Raw genomic sequence first — 15,868 nt, forward strand, 5'->3', positions numbered from 1 at the left:
TGGGTAGGTGACTTGATCTCTTGGTGTTTTTGGAGACAAGGACATTTCCTCATGGAAAGATGTTGTCTGGAGAGGAGCCAACAGCTTTGTGGTGTGGGAATGTGTCAGCTGGTCCCTCAGGCACTTCTGCATAGTGCTTTGCCCAGCCTTTCCCTACTGTGTGAGTGTGTGTGCACACACAGGTACTTGTGCTCTGAACCGGTACAGGGGGATCTAACCTACTCTGGCTTTGTAATAGGATTTACCTCTTACAGAAACAAGCTCCCAAGTCTCTCTGACTCCATTTTCCCTATCTTCCCCTACCATTTTCTACCCTTCAAACCCAGAGTCTAAAAGCAGAGGCACTGAGTTGTTTTTCATAAGGCCAGCTGGAGACCTACACTTCAATGTCAGTCCATCCATAGGGCCATTTATCCCTTCTTGCCATTTGGGGGTCCGTGGTGTCTTACCTCTCTTGGCCCATGCAGCCTTTTTCCCCATCCTCTGACCCACCTTCTTGGAGGGTTTGGGGAGTCCCTCTCCTTTTCTGTCTATGGCCTTAGTCCAGCCCTGGGAGCTCCCGTGGATTTCCCCATCTCTCCATGTTGACTCCAGAAATTCTCTTCAAGGTGGCCCAGGACCTTTCAAGGTGATCTAGAAGTGGATCTGGGAAACGGATGAGCCACTCACTGAATTCTGTCCCAGGAAAGCAAGGCCAGAGAGAGGAGCCCTACCATTGCAGCTCATTCACCCTGGAAAAACGTCCCATGTAGGGAAAGGAAAGGGTGGAGTGGGCAGAGTCAGACCAAGACTTTGCGGCCAGCTTGCCTGAGTTTGACTTTTAGCCTCATGTGCGTGCTGTCGGAACTCAGTTTGTATACCTGTGAAATGGGGACAATGACAGCAGTGCTGACCGTCATAGAATGATTGCGAAGGTTAAATGAGATAGCGCCATGGTTCAGCACATCACAAGCCTAAAAGAAAGGTGGAAGCAGAGATCCTGGATTCATTTATTCCTGACCTTGTTACACTGCAAGGAGTGTTCTGCCTGTCACCGTGGCCGGGGAGGGGTGGGTAGTGGTCTAGAGTCCTAACAAGGCACAGCCGGGTAAGGAGTTTCAGCAGGAAGGAATGGAGTAAGAAGGACAGTGAATCAGAGGCTGACTAAACTTGTCACCACCAACTATGTGCTCTGCGACATGTCCCAGTACCATCCTGGGTCTTTGTCTAGCTCTTGAATCATGTTGGCCACTGCCTATATCACATGGCTTCCATGTACTTATTATATTTTAATTAGTGGCCATTTACTATGAGCCAGGCCTGGGCTGAGGTTACAGAAAAGCAAGATCCCATCACTTACCACAGGAGTACGGAGAACTGTCTGGTCTCTATGGAGATTACCTGCATAATGGAAAGGTGGGCAAATAGTGTTAACTTGCCAGTATTATAACAAAGTATCTGAGGCAATCAAGTTAAAAAAAAGTAAGGTTTATTTTAGCTCAGCAGACATGGCAGACATGGTTGGGAGAAGTAGTTGAGAACTACATCCTGGTCTTTTGAGAGGGAGGAACACCAGTGTCTGGGCCTAGTGTGGGCTTTTAAAGCCTCAAAATCCATCCCCAGTGACACACCTCCTCCAACATCTACTCCAGCGAGGCCATAGCTCCCAATCCTTCTAATCCTTTCAAACAGCCCTCCCTGGAGACTAAGAACTGAAACGTATGAGCCCATCGGTCATTCTTAGTCAAACCACAACATCTCTAAGGAGATGATGTTTGGCTACCTGGAAGAAAAGAAGATTCAGACAAAGCAACCTCTAGATAAAAAGAATAGCACAAAGGGCCTCTAGCAGGAACTACATGTGTCAGAATAGTAGCAAGGGAGTCCGTGTGTTCTGGGAGGTTAGGAGGAAGTCTAGGAAGGAGGGACAGGAAGAAGGGATGGAGGAAGGTGGAGGATGATATAGACCCCAATGAAGAGTTTGGATTTTCTTTAAGTACTTCGGGAATCCCTGGGAAGCTTTGCAGCAGGGAAGAGACATAATTGTGTGTGTGTGTGTGTGTGTGTGTGTGTGTGTGTGTGTGTGTGTGTATGGGTAGCCAGAGGTCAACATGGCTCTCTATCTTTAACTGAGGAAGAGTCTCTAACTGAGTGTGGAGATCACGGATTGGCTAGACTATCTGGCCAGTGAGCTTGTGAAGTCAGTGAATCTGTCTCTGCAAAAGCCCAACTTTTATGTGGCTTGTTGGGGGACCTGAACTCAGGAACTCATGCTGTACGGTGGGTACTTTTAAAGGATGCTTCAGGCTGATGTGTGGAGGGACCGCTGGTGGGGGCAAGAGTGGTGGAGGGAGGTGGCTGTTGAGCTATACAGGCTGGTGGGAGAGGGGTGGCCAGATCATGTCGTCCCCAGGGCCAGCTGTAGGCCCTGTCAATGGAACTGAACCAAGATGAGGCTTCTGGTTCCTGAGAGCTGTATCTTTGGAGCTTGGCTCTCAGGAGGGGCTGGGGGATGAAGAGGACCAGGAAGGCTCTGGAGCAAACCTAGCTTGGGTGGAGTCCCTGTTCCTCTTCCTCTCCTGCTGCGGCTGCTGCTGGCCTATTACTCCCCAAAGACTTTACATAATTCTGGCCTGACTCCCTCATTATGTCACCCTCTGAGTGGAGACTAGGTCACTCTCCTGAATGCTGTGGTCAGGGTGGGTAGGAAGAACAGACTGCTAGTGGCTCAGACCCTCCCCAGGCTGGATGGGCGTGGCCAGGCCTGTGGAGGGTGGGGTTGACCTGAATCCCTAGACTGCTCCAGGCCCTTTGGATATCTGCATCCATCCTGAAGATGCAGAGGGGGGACAGGTGGTGGGGGTGGCCAGGGTCCTTGCTGCTGAGAGGTGGGGCAGTGTTAGTGGCTTTCAGAGACAGCCTATCCTGTAGTTAGTGCCTCTGCTGGGATGTTAGTGGGCATCTCACTTGCTTACCTTGGGGAATGAGGACAAGAGCGGCTTATTTCCTGTAGATGTGGGGGCGGGGCTTTAATTGTATGGAGGTAGATCTTGTCCTCTGGGAGGAGGCAGACGGATCAGCCTCCCTTACTTGAGTGGTGCTATCCTGGGCCCTATCTCCAATCCTCCCGCCTTTAATGACTGTCATCCTGCTCCCAGCAGAGCCTGGCCTTCTCCTAGGCTTGACTTCATCCAGGATTCCAGAGCTAAACAGATCAGGGTTGAGCCTGATGCCCCCTTGCTCCAGAGAGGAAGCTAAGGCTCGGAGAAGGTGTGAAGCTCTGTTCAGGGTTCAAGTCACACAGTATGGGATGGTAACAGACCCGTGGGTGCTCTCAGATGCCCTATCGGGGTGGGATTCCTGGGCCTGGAGAAGGTTGAATCTGTTCAGAGCAAGGGGCAGGGCCTCAGGAAGCAGACTATTGTGGGCTTGGCCTCTGGACTCCCTTTTCTTACAGGAAAGGTTCCACTTTGTAGCTTTTAGGAAACTTAAAATGAAGGTTAGTTTCCTCTCCAGACCCTTAGAGCGAGGTGTTCTCACACTACAAGCCTCCCAGGCCCGGTTGAAGGTCAGGACTGTTCTCATTTTACTGGTGAAGACCCTGTGGCTTGAGGCCACACAGAAGTCGGTGAAGTAGAGCCCAGGGGTCAAGTCCATATTTAGGCACACCAGACAGACTCTTCCCTTCCCTATAGACACTTAGCCCCATAGAGGCTTCTAGAACTTTCTCACTATCAGGGGCCTGAGCTCTCTGCCAGGAGATGGTAGAGCAGGCTGGGGAGCTTCTGTGATATTCCCTCTGGGGACTGAGTAGAGAAAAGGACAAGGCTTTGAGTGAGGGTAAACAGAGTGCAGCAACCCCTTGTTCATGTTCTAACTCAGTGTTTACCAGGGTGGGGGAGGCAGAAAGAAGAATGCGCCCCACCTTCCTCCCAGAATTACAAAATTCTTGTTAGGTCTTTAAATTTTATGTAAATTCTTTTTTTTTAAGGTGGGAATCATGTTTTAATTAGAAGTGGTGTCAAAGGAGGGCTAGATTAATTATAGAAATCCTAAGTTCCAGGTGGTTTCAATTTTCACAGCAGGGCACTAGGGTCTATATTTGTAAATTTTTTTTATTATTATTAAAATCATACCTAGTGTATTTTAGGGGCACTGGGGGTACACTCTGTGCAGCACCAAGGGTACTGTACTCAGGAATTTGGGGCTATGATTTTGTTATGGAGAAGCAAGTCCCCTGTCACTGAAATGAGACTTTTGTAGATGAGGGAGGGGCAGGTGCTGGAAGTGAAGGGTCACAGCCAAAGAAAATAGCCCTGGGGGAGAGGAATGGCAACAGAGAACGGGCCCAGGGTTCAAGACCAGAGTGAGTGCTCACCCCACTGAATCCTAAAGGGGGAAACCTAGACTGGCAGAAGGAAGGAGCATTGATACCTTTGTCTGCTTGAGAGGGGTTCGTGGGAACAGTTTTGGACAACCGAGGCTGAGGCTGAGGCATGAATGGGCTCCAGTCCTGGATAGGGAGAACTGGGTCTTGATCAGACCTCTGTGCTCTTGAAAATCAGTCACCCATTAGCTTCAATGGCCTCTGTCAGGGGGAGAGAGATTCCAAACATAGACTCTTTACCAGGGGCATAGCACCATCACCTCTAGGCCTTCCTGTATCAAGTGGCCAGGTCAAAGGTGCCAAAACTGCATTAGTAGGGGCACCAGATGTTTGCCCTGGGGGAAAAGGACATCTGATCTAACTTTTGAAGGAAACAGCATGAGTTCCCAAAGTCTGTCTGTCTGTCTGTCTGTCTTTGTGTGTGTGTGTGTGTGTGTGTGTGTGTGTGTGTGTGTGTGTGTGTGTGTGTGTTTTCCCTTGCTTACTTCTGTGGGTGTTCTGAATGACTGCTGGTCCTACCTGGGGAGTGAGATGGAAGGAAAGCCAGATGTATGAGGGCGAAGGGCTCCCCTCATATTGGATCCTAGGAAAGAGGGGGTGGTTTTCCTCACCCTGTCCAGAGTCAGAGTGCTCTCAAGGGACCTGCCAGAATCCTCCCCCACATTTGACTCTGGGGAAATAAAGGACCAGGAGTCTGGTCAGGGAGCTTAGACTCTACCATTGCCCCTGGTTAAAAAGCTTGTCTTATTCTCCTTCTGCCTTTCGAAGCCCAGCTTCTAGTGGAGACGGATACCTTCGGGAGTCAAGTCCGGATCAAGGGCAAGGAGACAGAGTTCTACCTGTGTATGAACCGAAAAGGCAAGCTCGTGGGGAAGGTGAGTGCTGACATTCTGTGTCTTTGGAGGCCAATTCAGCCAGATCTGGAAAACCAGCAAAGCACACCCAGGGCCCTCTTGGCCTTACCTGGAACACAGGTGTGGTGTGTATCTGGCGGGGAGGGAGCATCACCTGATGGCCTCTCTTCCTGTCACTGTGGTTTTGGTTTTGGTCCTTGCAGCAGTCAGGCTGAGGTCCATTTATGGTTGTCACTTGGTGCAGAGAGCCTTGGGTTCTGATGGGGAAGGATGTGAGGTTCTGGGCAGCCAGCTCATGTGCTTCTGATGTCTGGGAACAGGGGACCTGCAGCCCAGGGGCTGTGACTGTGACAATGCTCACCAGGGGTTCACCCTTCACCTCCGCCACCACCTCCTCCACTTCCCGGAAGCAGTTGCTCCTCAGCTGGGGCCCTCGGTCTAGCGGTTCAGGAAGATTTCATTACTTTGGAACTGGCCACAGAGCTGCATGTGGCACATTAGTGTATGTTAGTGTGTTCACATACGTGTGCTTGCATGTGTATACATGTCATGCACATGTGTGCTTTTGTGTGTGTGTACACTCACTTGCTGGACTTGGATACTCCCTGAAGGTTACCCTTCATCTCTTTATAGCCACATGTGATTGTTCCTGAAGGTCAAGAGTATATTTCTCCCAAAGGTTCAACAGGAACTCTGTCACTCAGGGTAGCTCTATAGCTAAGTCATTTCTCTGCCCTCTGTTCTCTGCAGGGACTTTTATACTGAACCAAGAGTGAAGTAAGTCAGTCTAGACAGGTGGCATAGGAAATGGACCACTGCTTAGGAACAAGGTCTTGAAGAAATTGATTTTATTATTCCCAGGGTTAGGGGAGCATGACCAGTCCGGTTGAAGCAGTATTTGATTTTCTGAGCCTTTATCTCTGCTCTTTGTCCCCTTATCCCTGGGGTTGAGGACCAAAGAATTGTTACATAAAGAATGACTGCTTCCTTGAATAGAGCACTTACTATTTCCCGGTCATTGGGCAAAAAAAAAAAAAAAAAAAAAAAAAAAAAAAACTAATTGCAGATAGTTTTGACAGGTTGGTACCACTACCATTCCCATTTCACAGGTGGGAAAGCTGAGGGTAGGCCATATTTCTGGGCACTTGTCCCAGGTCCCATACTAGAGCTAGACGGGTTTCAAAGCTGGGTTTGGAAGGGAAAGATTCCAGCCACACACCCATACCAACCCAAACTGCAAAATAATAGTAATCCGCAGAGCGTCGGGATGCCTAGGAGTGGTTTCAATTAGTGATTCACTTTCAGGCCGGTCGGCGAGGGGGTCCCTCAGCGGCTGGGACGGCGGGCAGGGGCGGGTGCCTGGTCCCCTGGCCTGGCCCGTCCCCCGTCTTGGCCAGCAGTTTCCTGCGGCGGCTACCCAACCCCGCGTCAGGCGCTTTGTTCTCCTGCCCGCCTGGGCCTCCTCCCAGACCAACCTGCTTTGAGTTTGAGACTTGGTTTTCCCCTTTGCTCCTTCTGTGCCCGGTGCCCGCGCACTCAGCGCGGTGCCGCCGCCGCCTCGTGCCGCCTCCCGCCTGCGCTCTTCCCGGCATCCCGACCCCCAGGAGTGCCCTGGCGGGGTCAGGAGAGCTCCCAGTCCCCTCTGGCTGCAGCCCCCGCCGCCTCCTGCTGGCTGGCCGCTGAGTCACTGCTTCCTCGGGAGCCCTCGCTGATTTCCTGCCCCCTTGCCCTCTCTCCCATCATTAATACTGGTGACTGTTCAGCTGGTTCAAGGCACAGCAGCGAAGCAGGCCGGGTCCCCTGCCTCTATTTCTGCATCCTCCTTCCAGCCCAGCTGCCTCGGGTACCCTTGTGGGCTCAGAGGCTTGTTGGTTCCCATCCACCTGTGCTGGGTAGGGTGGGAATCATGCTTTTGGTAGGCTGTCGATGACCCCCCCCCTTGCTCACCTAGGCTGTGTGGGGAAGCCCTGTCTCTGATGGCCGGGTGTCTCTCCCTTACAACCGGGGCTTACCCTCAGCCCTTTCTGCATACTGCTTGCCCCAACCCTCACTGCCTACTTGGGAAGCTTCAGGCTCCAACTGATCTTGTCTTCCTCAGTTTAGCGCTCAGCTTGGGTGCTTTCAGATACTCATCTTGTGGGATGCTGCTCACACCATCTTGGAGATGTCGACTTAGAGCTTCGTTGGTGAGCCGTTCCAGCCCTATCCTGCTCTCTTCATAGACCCTTCTTCTTGGCTTGGGTTCAGTGGTCTCTAGACTTACCTGTCGCAGCGAACCTCCGGGCTTTGTGTGTAAGGGGGGGGGGGGCTCACACTAGCATTTAAACAGCCTCTGCCTGGCTGTCTCTTCCTCCTTCCCCTGTGAAGATAGGTTTATTTCATTTCATGTCATTTATTTTTTGAGACATGGTCCCCTCCTGCCAAGGCTATTCCAGGACTCTGAAATTCCCTATGTAGCCAAGGAGGATCATAGACTCCTGACCCTCCTTCCTCTACCTCCCAAGTGCAGAGACCAGAGGCATGGTCAGCTCCTGGTTCATGTGGTGCTGAGAATGTACCAGAGTTCTGTGGGTCTCAAGTGGGCACTCTATAGACTGAGTTATAGTATCCCCAGCCTGAAGACAGGACGTTGACATCACTTCTGTACCCTGGGGACAGTTTTCCTCTTTCCTGTGGGTTATAGGTGCCAGCCTTGTGAATCTCTGGCCAGTGCAGGGGACGGGCGTTGGGCCCTGAAACCGGGTATTTCAGATGCACTAGCCATTGGCTGGGAGTCATTCATTCCTTCTGTCTTGCAACCCTGCATGCTCTGGTAGCTTGCTCCTGGCCACTTCTCTGAACCACATCCACTTGGCCAGAAGGTAGCATAGTCCGGACAGAATTCCTGAGCATCTACCATATGCTAATCAGAATCTCCTCCTCTGTCCCTGCCTGTCCTTAGGGAGCAAGAATCCTTCAGGGCAGGTGGTTAAGACTATTTTAGTTGTAAGTTAATGAAAACTCAAATGTTTCAGCAGAAGGGGATCCCCCCTACTCCCCACAAAAGAGCTAAAACCCAACTCTCTAGGTTTCAGGTGAGGTGTGATCTAGTGATGTCATCAGGATTCAGGTCACATGGAAGGACTGTGACTCCCAGGAAGTAAGGGAGCGGGAGGGATGTGGAAGTGGAAGGGAGGACTAACCTTCCAAGGTTCTGGGGTGGTAGATTGCTCTCTAAAAGTGGATGCTCCTGCTTGTCTTGGCCATTGGAGTCAGAAGTTCTGAGGTGGGGCCCAAGCATTATTATTATTATTATTATTATTTTTTTAAAGAGTGTAATTTGTAGGGAGCTAAGGGTCATAGAAGGGGTCAGACACAGAGATACGGACCAAACTCAGGTGCACTCTTAGCCTTTCTGGCTGGGATCATGTTGGAGACTCCTCATCCTAGGATCCACCACTGGTCCCCAAGAGCCTCTCTGTGTCTTGGGGTGTTGGGAACCAGCCCAGAGCCCTCTGAGGTAAAGGTAGATATGTTCTGAGCCTGCATTGTTTGATCTGTGCAACACTGTTGCACACCCAACTTTTACTTTGTGTCCCACTTTGCTTCTTGTTCAAGGTGGCTTAGCAGGGAGGTGAAGAGGTTGGGGGGGAGGGGCACCACTCACCCGGCCTCCTCTCTTCTCCCCATGGACTTCTCTAGAACTGGACATGAGACAAGTGTGCCAGGGGCCACATTTTCCAGTGCCATGATCTTGTGCAAGCCCGTTTGTGTCTTTGAGCTGTTTCCTTACTCTAGGTAGAGTCGCTCTCAATGACGTAAGAGGGGGCACAATGTAGGCACGCGGGAATGTCTGGCCTGTGGTCAGCAATCAGTAAATACTGAATGAACCAGGAGGGAGACGGAGTGGGGTTTAGGGGAGGAGTGGGTAGCCACAGACTTGCAGAGATGGAGTGTGTAGACCAGTAAAATTCTGACCACAAATATCCCGTAGGTGTCTAAATTCACTTCAAAGGGCTGGGAAGCTGGGCTCTGGGCTGGTTCCAACATCTCAAGACACAGAGGGGCTCTTGGGACCCAGCGGTGAAGACTAAATGAACCGGGATTTTTTTTTTTTTTCTTTTCTTCTTCTTCTTCTTCTTCTTTTTTTTTTTTGTTATGAACTCAGGAAGGCTGCACCTGACTTTGACCATTGCCTCCTGAGGGAAGGGAAGGAGTTGGCCCAGAGAGAGAAGAGGGTGCTTCCTAGTGGTGGCAGTTCCAGAGCTGAGCAGACACAGAAAGGTGTTGTCTAGCTTTGACTGATGCAGAGAGTTGGATGACGAGCTTCTAGACTTTTCCATGAGAGGCCCAGAGGTCTCTTGCCTCGATCTTTTCTGCCCTCCTTTCTAATAGTCTTACTACAATGGCTACCCAGGCTGTCCTCTGGGGATTGTGTGTGTCTTGAACTTGCTCTCTGCCCTTCAGCTGTCTGGCAAGTAGGCATTTCGCAGCCTTTTCTGCAGAGTTCAGCACTCTGTCTGCAGGGAGTAAGCTTGCCCTCCTCTCAAAGGTAAATGTCCCTGGAAGCCCGGGCCAGTTTTCCACTTCAAACAAAAGGCTGGATCCCACACCTCCGTCTCCACACATAGCCAGACCGCTGGGCTTCCAACTTGGCTGGGCAGCGGTCCGGAACGAGGAGTGGGCGTGGCCCACATTTGGAGATGTTCGCTGGAACTTGTGCTGCTGGGTCAGCCCGTCCAACTCTGTTTCCTACTCTCTCCCGTCCCGCAACCACTGTTCCAGAAGGAGGCTTCAAGCCGTCTCCCCATCGTCTTTTGTTCAGGGCAGTGCCAACAGAGCCACCTGCTCTTGAGGAAAAACCTGAAGAGTCCCACTGTGTGTCAGGCTCCTTTCCAGGTGTCATTCCTTGTGTGTCTCTATGACGCAGAAGTCATTGTACTCTCGCTTTGGTGAGGAATCTGAGGTTTGGAGCAAGGGACTGACCAGCCTGAGGTCACAGGACGTGCTAGAGTTCATTTGGCTCTTGTCTCCGAGTCATTCCCCTTTGCCCTGCATCTCTCAAGAGATCTGCTGGGCAACCCAACACCCCAATGCCCCCTTACACACGAAGTTTGTGGAGTTTGGCTAGGCTACGCCTTATTTTTGGAGGCTCCTGGCTTGCTTCACAGCAAGTATTAAAACGTGCTATGTCCCACGCCGAGTGTAGTTTGTGTAGAACTGTGTTGCAGAAGCGTTGAGTAGCTGACTGAATGTCAGATTTTGGGGAGATCTGCCAGGACCCGTTTCTCTTACAAACGATAGACTAAAACATCAGCCGAGTGAAAGGAAATGAGACATCGTTGGCTCGGATGGTGGTGAGGTAACGTGAACTGCAGATGCAGCTGGATTCACAGCCCGAGTGTTGTGACCAGGGCTTTGTCGTTTCTTTCATTCTCCTGCTTGGCTTCGCCTCCTCACGGCTGGCATCGAGGCACGGCAGGATTTCCCTTCATGTTTGGTAAAATGGCTGCCCTCTTTTCAGCTTTACAAATACCTCGAGTTTAAACCTATTTGTCTTTTTGTTTGTTTTGTTCCGGGGCCCTAGCAGTTGAACTACATAGCCCACTGATTGGTGGGCTTGGGTCACATGTCTGGGAGGGGCTACTACGTGATTGGCTAGATCTATGTCTCTTGCTCAAGTAGGGAGGATGCAGAGCCTTGTAAGGATAAAGTGGATTTCTGCAAGACAATAGAGCTCTGCTCACTGGGTGGAGGATGGAAGAAGATGCAGGTGCCTGTAAGAAAAGACTCTCTGCCTATCGGGAAGCAGAGATTAGACCTGGTCTGCTGTGCTGTCCCAGCCTGCCCTGTCCCAAGTGCCCTGTGCCCTCTCCACGGAGCTTTGCTTCTCCATTTTTTTTTCCTTTTATTTTCTCCTTTCGGCAAAGGCTTGCCGCTGGGCTCTAGTCGGGCTTCTGAATCTTCTCCTAGGTCTAGCTCTACAGTGCTTGTGAGGTGCAGTTTTAAGCAGAACTCTGATTGGTATCTGATCAGCCGCCATGTCCACCAAGCATGTCTGCTTGTTCCTGCCTTTAATCCCTTCCCCCGGCGTTTCCGTTTAGTGCTTTCCCAGACCTGGGGGGACCTGTGTGCAGAGGGCCCAGTGCCCACCCATCACTGTGGTTGTGAGTAATGCTTGCTGTGGTACACTTAACCAGGATCATCCATTCTGACGCCCCTTCTCTCTCTCTCTCTCCTGCAGCCTGATGGTACTAGCAAGGAGTGCGTGTTCATTGAGAAGGTTCTGGAAAACAACTACACAGCCCTGATGTCAGCCAAGTACTCAGGCTGGTACGTGGGCTTCACCAAGAAGGGGCGGCCTCGCAAGGGTCCCAAAACCCGCGAGAACCAGCAAGATGTGCACTTCATGAAGCGTTACCCCAAGGGACAGGCCGAGCTGCAGAAGCCCTTCAAGTATACCACAGTTACCAAGCGGTCCCGGCGGATCCGCCCCACTCACCCCGGCTAGGTCCGGGCCACACTCACCCCCAGAGAACTACATCAGAGGAATATTTTTACATGAAAAAATAAGGAAGAATCTCTATTTTTGTACATTGTGTTTAAAAGAAGACAAAAAAACTGAACCTAAAGTCTTGGGGGGAGGGGCGATAGGATTCACTGTTGACCTAAACCCCATGACAAAGGACTCACACAAGGGGACCGCTGTCAACCCACAGGCGCTTGCCTCTCTCTAGGAGGTGACAATTCAAAACTCGTCCCCTCCCCAGAGGAGGACTTGAACGAGGAAGCTGATGCTGCGAGAAACCAAAGTCCTTTCCCCAAAGGTTCTGAAAGCAAACAAAACAAAACAAAAAAGGGGAAAAAAAAAAAAAAGTAGTACCCCATCCCCACCCCCTCCCAGCCCTAGACTCCAACAAGAATCGCTCTCTGGTTTGCAGTCATTTATTTATTGTCCACTGCAAGCTGTCCCGCGACACCGCGCAGGGAAGGCGCCCCTGAGAATTCTCCGCGCCTCGACAACCTTCCGACGACAGACGCCTCGTCCAATCATGGTGGCCTGCCTTGCCCGCCGTTCTGGAGGATGCTGCTATGGACCTTCCGTGACTCACGTGACCTAGTACACCAATGATAAGGGAATATTTTAAAACCAGCTATATTATATATATTATATATATAAGCTATTTATTTCACCTCTCTGTATATTGCAGTCTCATGAACCAAGTATTATTGCCTCAACAATTAAAACAACCCACAAATTATTTAAAAAAAACAAAACATAATGGTGAAGAGTATTTTGGCTGGGGACAGGGCTCGGGCAGGGCAGTCTCTCTCTTGGGCTTCCTTCCTCTCGGTGTTTGGTGCTGAGGCCAGGGGCTGTAACCATTCACTTGCTCTTCATCCAACATGGCGGCCGTGTCTGGAGCACGCCATTCTAGGCACTGAGCAGGCAACCTCCGAGCACATGGGAATAGCTTCCTCAGAGATATTAGGGGTTCCAGTGTCCCAGATAAAGCAGTAGACTCAGCCATTTGTTCAAAAGCCTTTATAGTTTGGACCCTGGGGATTTTTACCTCAGCCCACAGGGAACTCCACTGTTAGCGATTCAGATTTATGGCTTCATTGATGTGTTTGACCTTTCGCTCTCGCCAAGCGTTGGGAATCCACCACAAGCTAGGAGTTCCAGTGTTTGGTCAAACTGAGGATGGATTTTTTTGGTCAGTTCCATCCCCGAGTTTCCTATGCCCAGAGTAAGGGTTATGCCTTGGTGACTCGTGAGGACCCCTTTCTTTCAGGGTGACTCCAGGGTTTGAAAGCAGACAGAGCTCCCGGGAGCCCTTTTCCTGGTGCTTGGGCAGGGGCATGGGGTGGGGTGCCTCCAGGATAACTATCTCTGGAAGGTGAGAGGGGACGCTGAACCTTTATTTTGTCACCTCCTTCTACAGAGACTGGCTGGAGGGGTCCCACATGGGGTAGGGAATTGGGGGGGGGGAGTTGGCTGGCCCAGGAAGTCTTTGGGTAGCTTCTGAAAGTTTCCCTGAACTCTGGACAAGCAAGTCTGCATTATGATCTGCCCACCAATTTCATATGCCACCATTACCCCCACACCTTTGTCCCCGGTTCCTGCCACTTGGTTCTCCCTCTTGCTAGTCACAGGAACGTTGTGAAGCTCCCTAGGTACCTTGCAGATGGGAAGGTTCTGTGGTTGTCCCATTTATACATGATGGACTGAGGCGAAGAAACAGAAAACTGCTTGGCCAGGTTCATTAAATAAAGACAGAAGGGCAGGCACCTTCCCAGGCCCATTGCCTCCTTCCATATTTGACAAGAGAGATTCTCCCAGGTTCAACAAAATCACCAATTTGCCCAAGGCCTCAGTGAAACTCTTGGTTAAAAACCCCAGTGTGTAGGCCACGGGGGAAGCATGTGCCAGGCCACAATCTCTCTCATGGCCAAGAAGAAAAAGAGGAAAAGGGGGAAAGGCCTGGAGTCCTCTGATCCCTTTCAAGGACGTAGAGCTGGGGTCTCCCACAAGCCTCTGCCATTTCCCAGTAATGCTGCCCCACCCAAACTTAACATATGATTTTTGGGAGACCCCCTATCCAAGCCTCACCCTTCTGTTCCTGTCTTCTTCCTCTATTCCTTCATTGTTTTGAAAACAAACACAAGAAACGGGTGCCCGGTACCATAATTCAGCAGTCCAGTCACCCATTCACTCAACCAGCTAAGCGGATGCTGTCCCAGGAGCTGCTGACAGGAATGAGCCAAGCAATCTCCTCGGACTGAGAAAATGGCTCATGGTATGCTGGGACAAGCATGGGGATAGTTCAGATCTCCAGCGCTCAAAAGCTGGGCATGGTGGCACCTGGGAAAGCGACGTAGGCAGACTCCGGGGGCTCATAGTCAAGCTGAAAGGTGACACCCAGGTTCAAGGCAAGAGGTTGTCTCAAAAAGTCGGGTGGGGAGCAATAGAGGAAGAGCTGACTCTGGCCTCCGTGTGAACACCCACGGGTGTGTGCACTTGCACACTTAACGTTCATGTACATAACACATAAAGCACACACGAGTGTGAACTGTGGCATCGGGGGATGGGGAGCCGCAGAGAAAACTGGAGAAGGTGAGGAGGGATGGAGTGGGGTGTTTCAGATTGGGCAGAGGGGGCCTCTTCGAGGGATGTGAGCAGTCCTGAAGACAGAAGATGTGTATCCACAGCAAGGGGAAGAGCATTTCTGGCAGAGGGAGAAGGGGATGTGAAGGCAGGGGCCCTGTCGTGTATTAATGAAAGTGGGGTCAAGAAGAATAATAGAGTCAGGGTCGGGAGGCAACTGGACTTGGGTTCTGGTTTCTGTTTGGAGTGAGACAGGCAAGGGTCCTCTACTTTACAGAGGGGAATGGCAGAGTCCAGCCTAAGGCTGAGCCAGAACAACCTGGGCTCCCACCAACTCTGACCACCCCCAAAATTACCATCCCTGAGATTGCTCTAGCCTCCAGGCTTGGCCCCCAGGCTGCACTGCTTCTGTTTCGGGGTCACTGGGTCTGAGGTGGGAAAATGCAGGCAGATGTGGTCCAGGTCCTTTTTGCTCTAGACAGCACGTTGGGTATATTTCCTGAGTTAGGAGAAATATATGACTGATAGGCGTGGCATGCTGGCAGGAAGACTTCCCTGCCATGGATGATGTCTTCTCAGGAACGCTCCCCCAAGGGAGGAGGCCAGGACCGCTTTCCACGGTACAGCTGTGCAGGGAGCCTCAGGGATCGCACTCACCGTGTTCAGAACTCTCGATGTGGCGTTAACTGTACTTTGTAGATCTAGATCAGAGAGGGAGAGTTGCTTGCTTGAGAATGCACAGCTAGGAAACAGAAGCTAAGATTTGAGTCCAGCCCTGATCATAGCTTGACCTCAAGTCCGGATGCTTGGAGGTACCCATATAACTCCTGATCCCTGATTTGGATTTTGTGGGGAGCAGAGGAAGCCTTGAGTTTGTGAAGTTCTCAAGTGGATGTGTGTTGTTGACGTGAGCCAGTGAGCCAGCCGTGTCAAGGACCAAAGCTTCACACCTATGGAAAAATGGCAAAGCCTTCCCTTGGGTGAGGCTCAGAGACAAAGCCTTCCTTTGGTATGAGTGTGGAGTTTGGTAGCGCGCACAGAAAATGTCCACTGTAGCTTTCTCTTCCTGGAGGTTTACAGCCTGAAGACTGCCCCTATATAGAAAGACTGTCCCTACAGGGGTGGGGGGAGGGACTGCCTCTACAGAGAGAGAGAGAGAGAGAGAGAGAGAGAGAGAGAGAGAGACTGCCCCTATATATAGATTACTCTTACAGAGAGAGGGAGGGAGGGAGGGAGAGGAAGGAAGAGAGAGATAGAATGGAGTGGGGAGGGAGGGAGGGAGGGAGGGAGGGAGGGAGGGAGAGAGAGAGAGAGAGAGAGAGAGAGAGAGAGAGAGAGAGACTGTCCTTACAGAGATCATCTAAACTTACCTCCTTGTTTAACTGTATATAATAAACACACCGAGCTTCCAAAGTGCCAGAGCTTCTCTTCAGTCTCTGGAACCTGAAGGCTGCAGTAAGACTCAATGCCCTGCACCATCCTTCCCGCTCAGTGGAGCAAAGACATCCAAACCCCACGTCCACTGACCCCTTGCTCTTCCCATTTCCTTGACTCATCTGC

At 51.2% G+C, this 15,868-nt stretch overlaps 1 protein-coding gene across 1 annotated transcript in view; it reads left to right on the forward strand.

Annotated features, from left to right (window-relative positions):
- FGF18 (fibroblast growth factor 18) overlaps window positions 1–11,738 on the forward strand; it is a 27,448-nt gene extending 15,710 nt beyond the window's left edge. Inside the window, exons 4-5 of the mRNA XM_080942197.1 lie at window positions 5,135–5,241; window positions 11,444–11,738. Of these exons, the coding sequence (XP_080798323.1) occupies window positions 5,135–5,241; window positions 11,444–11,710 (374 nt within the window). The 3' untranslated portion in view covers window positions 11,711–11,738. The remainder of the gene's footprint in view (window positions 1–5,134; window positions 5,242–11,443) is intronic.
- Window positions 11,739–15,868: the final 4,130 nt, after the last annotated feature.

This window comes from Micromys minutus (genome assembly GCF_963924665.1).
Source record: "Micromys minutus genome assembly, chromosome: 31".
NCBI lineage: Eukaryota > Metazoa > Chordata > Mammalia > Rodentia > Muridae > Micromys > Micromys minutus.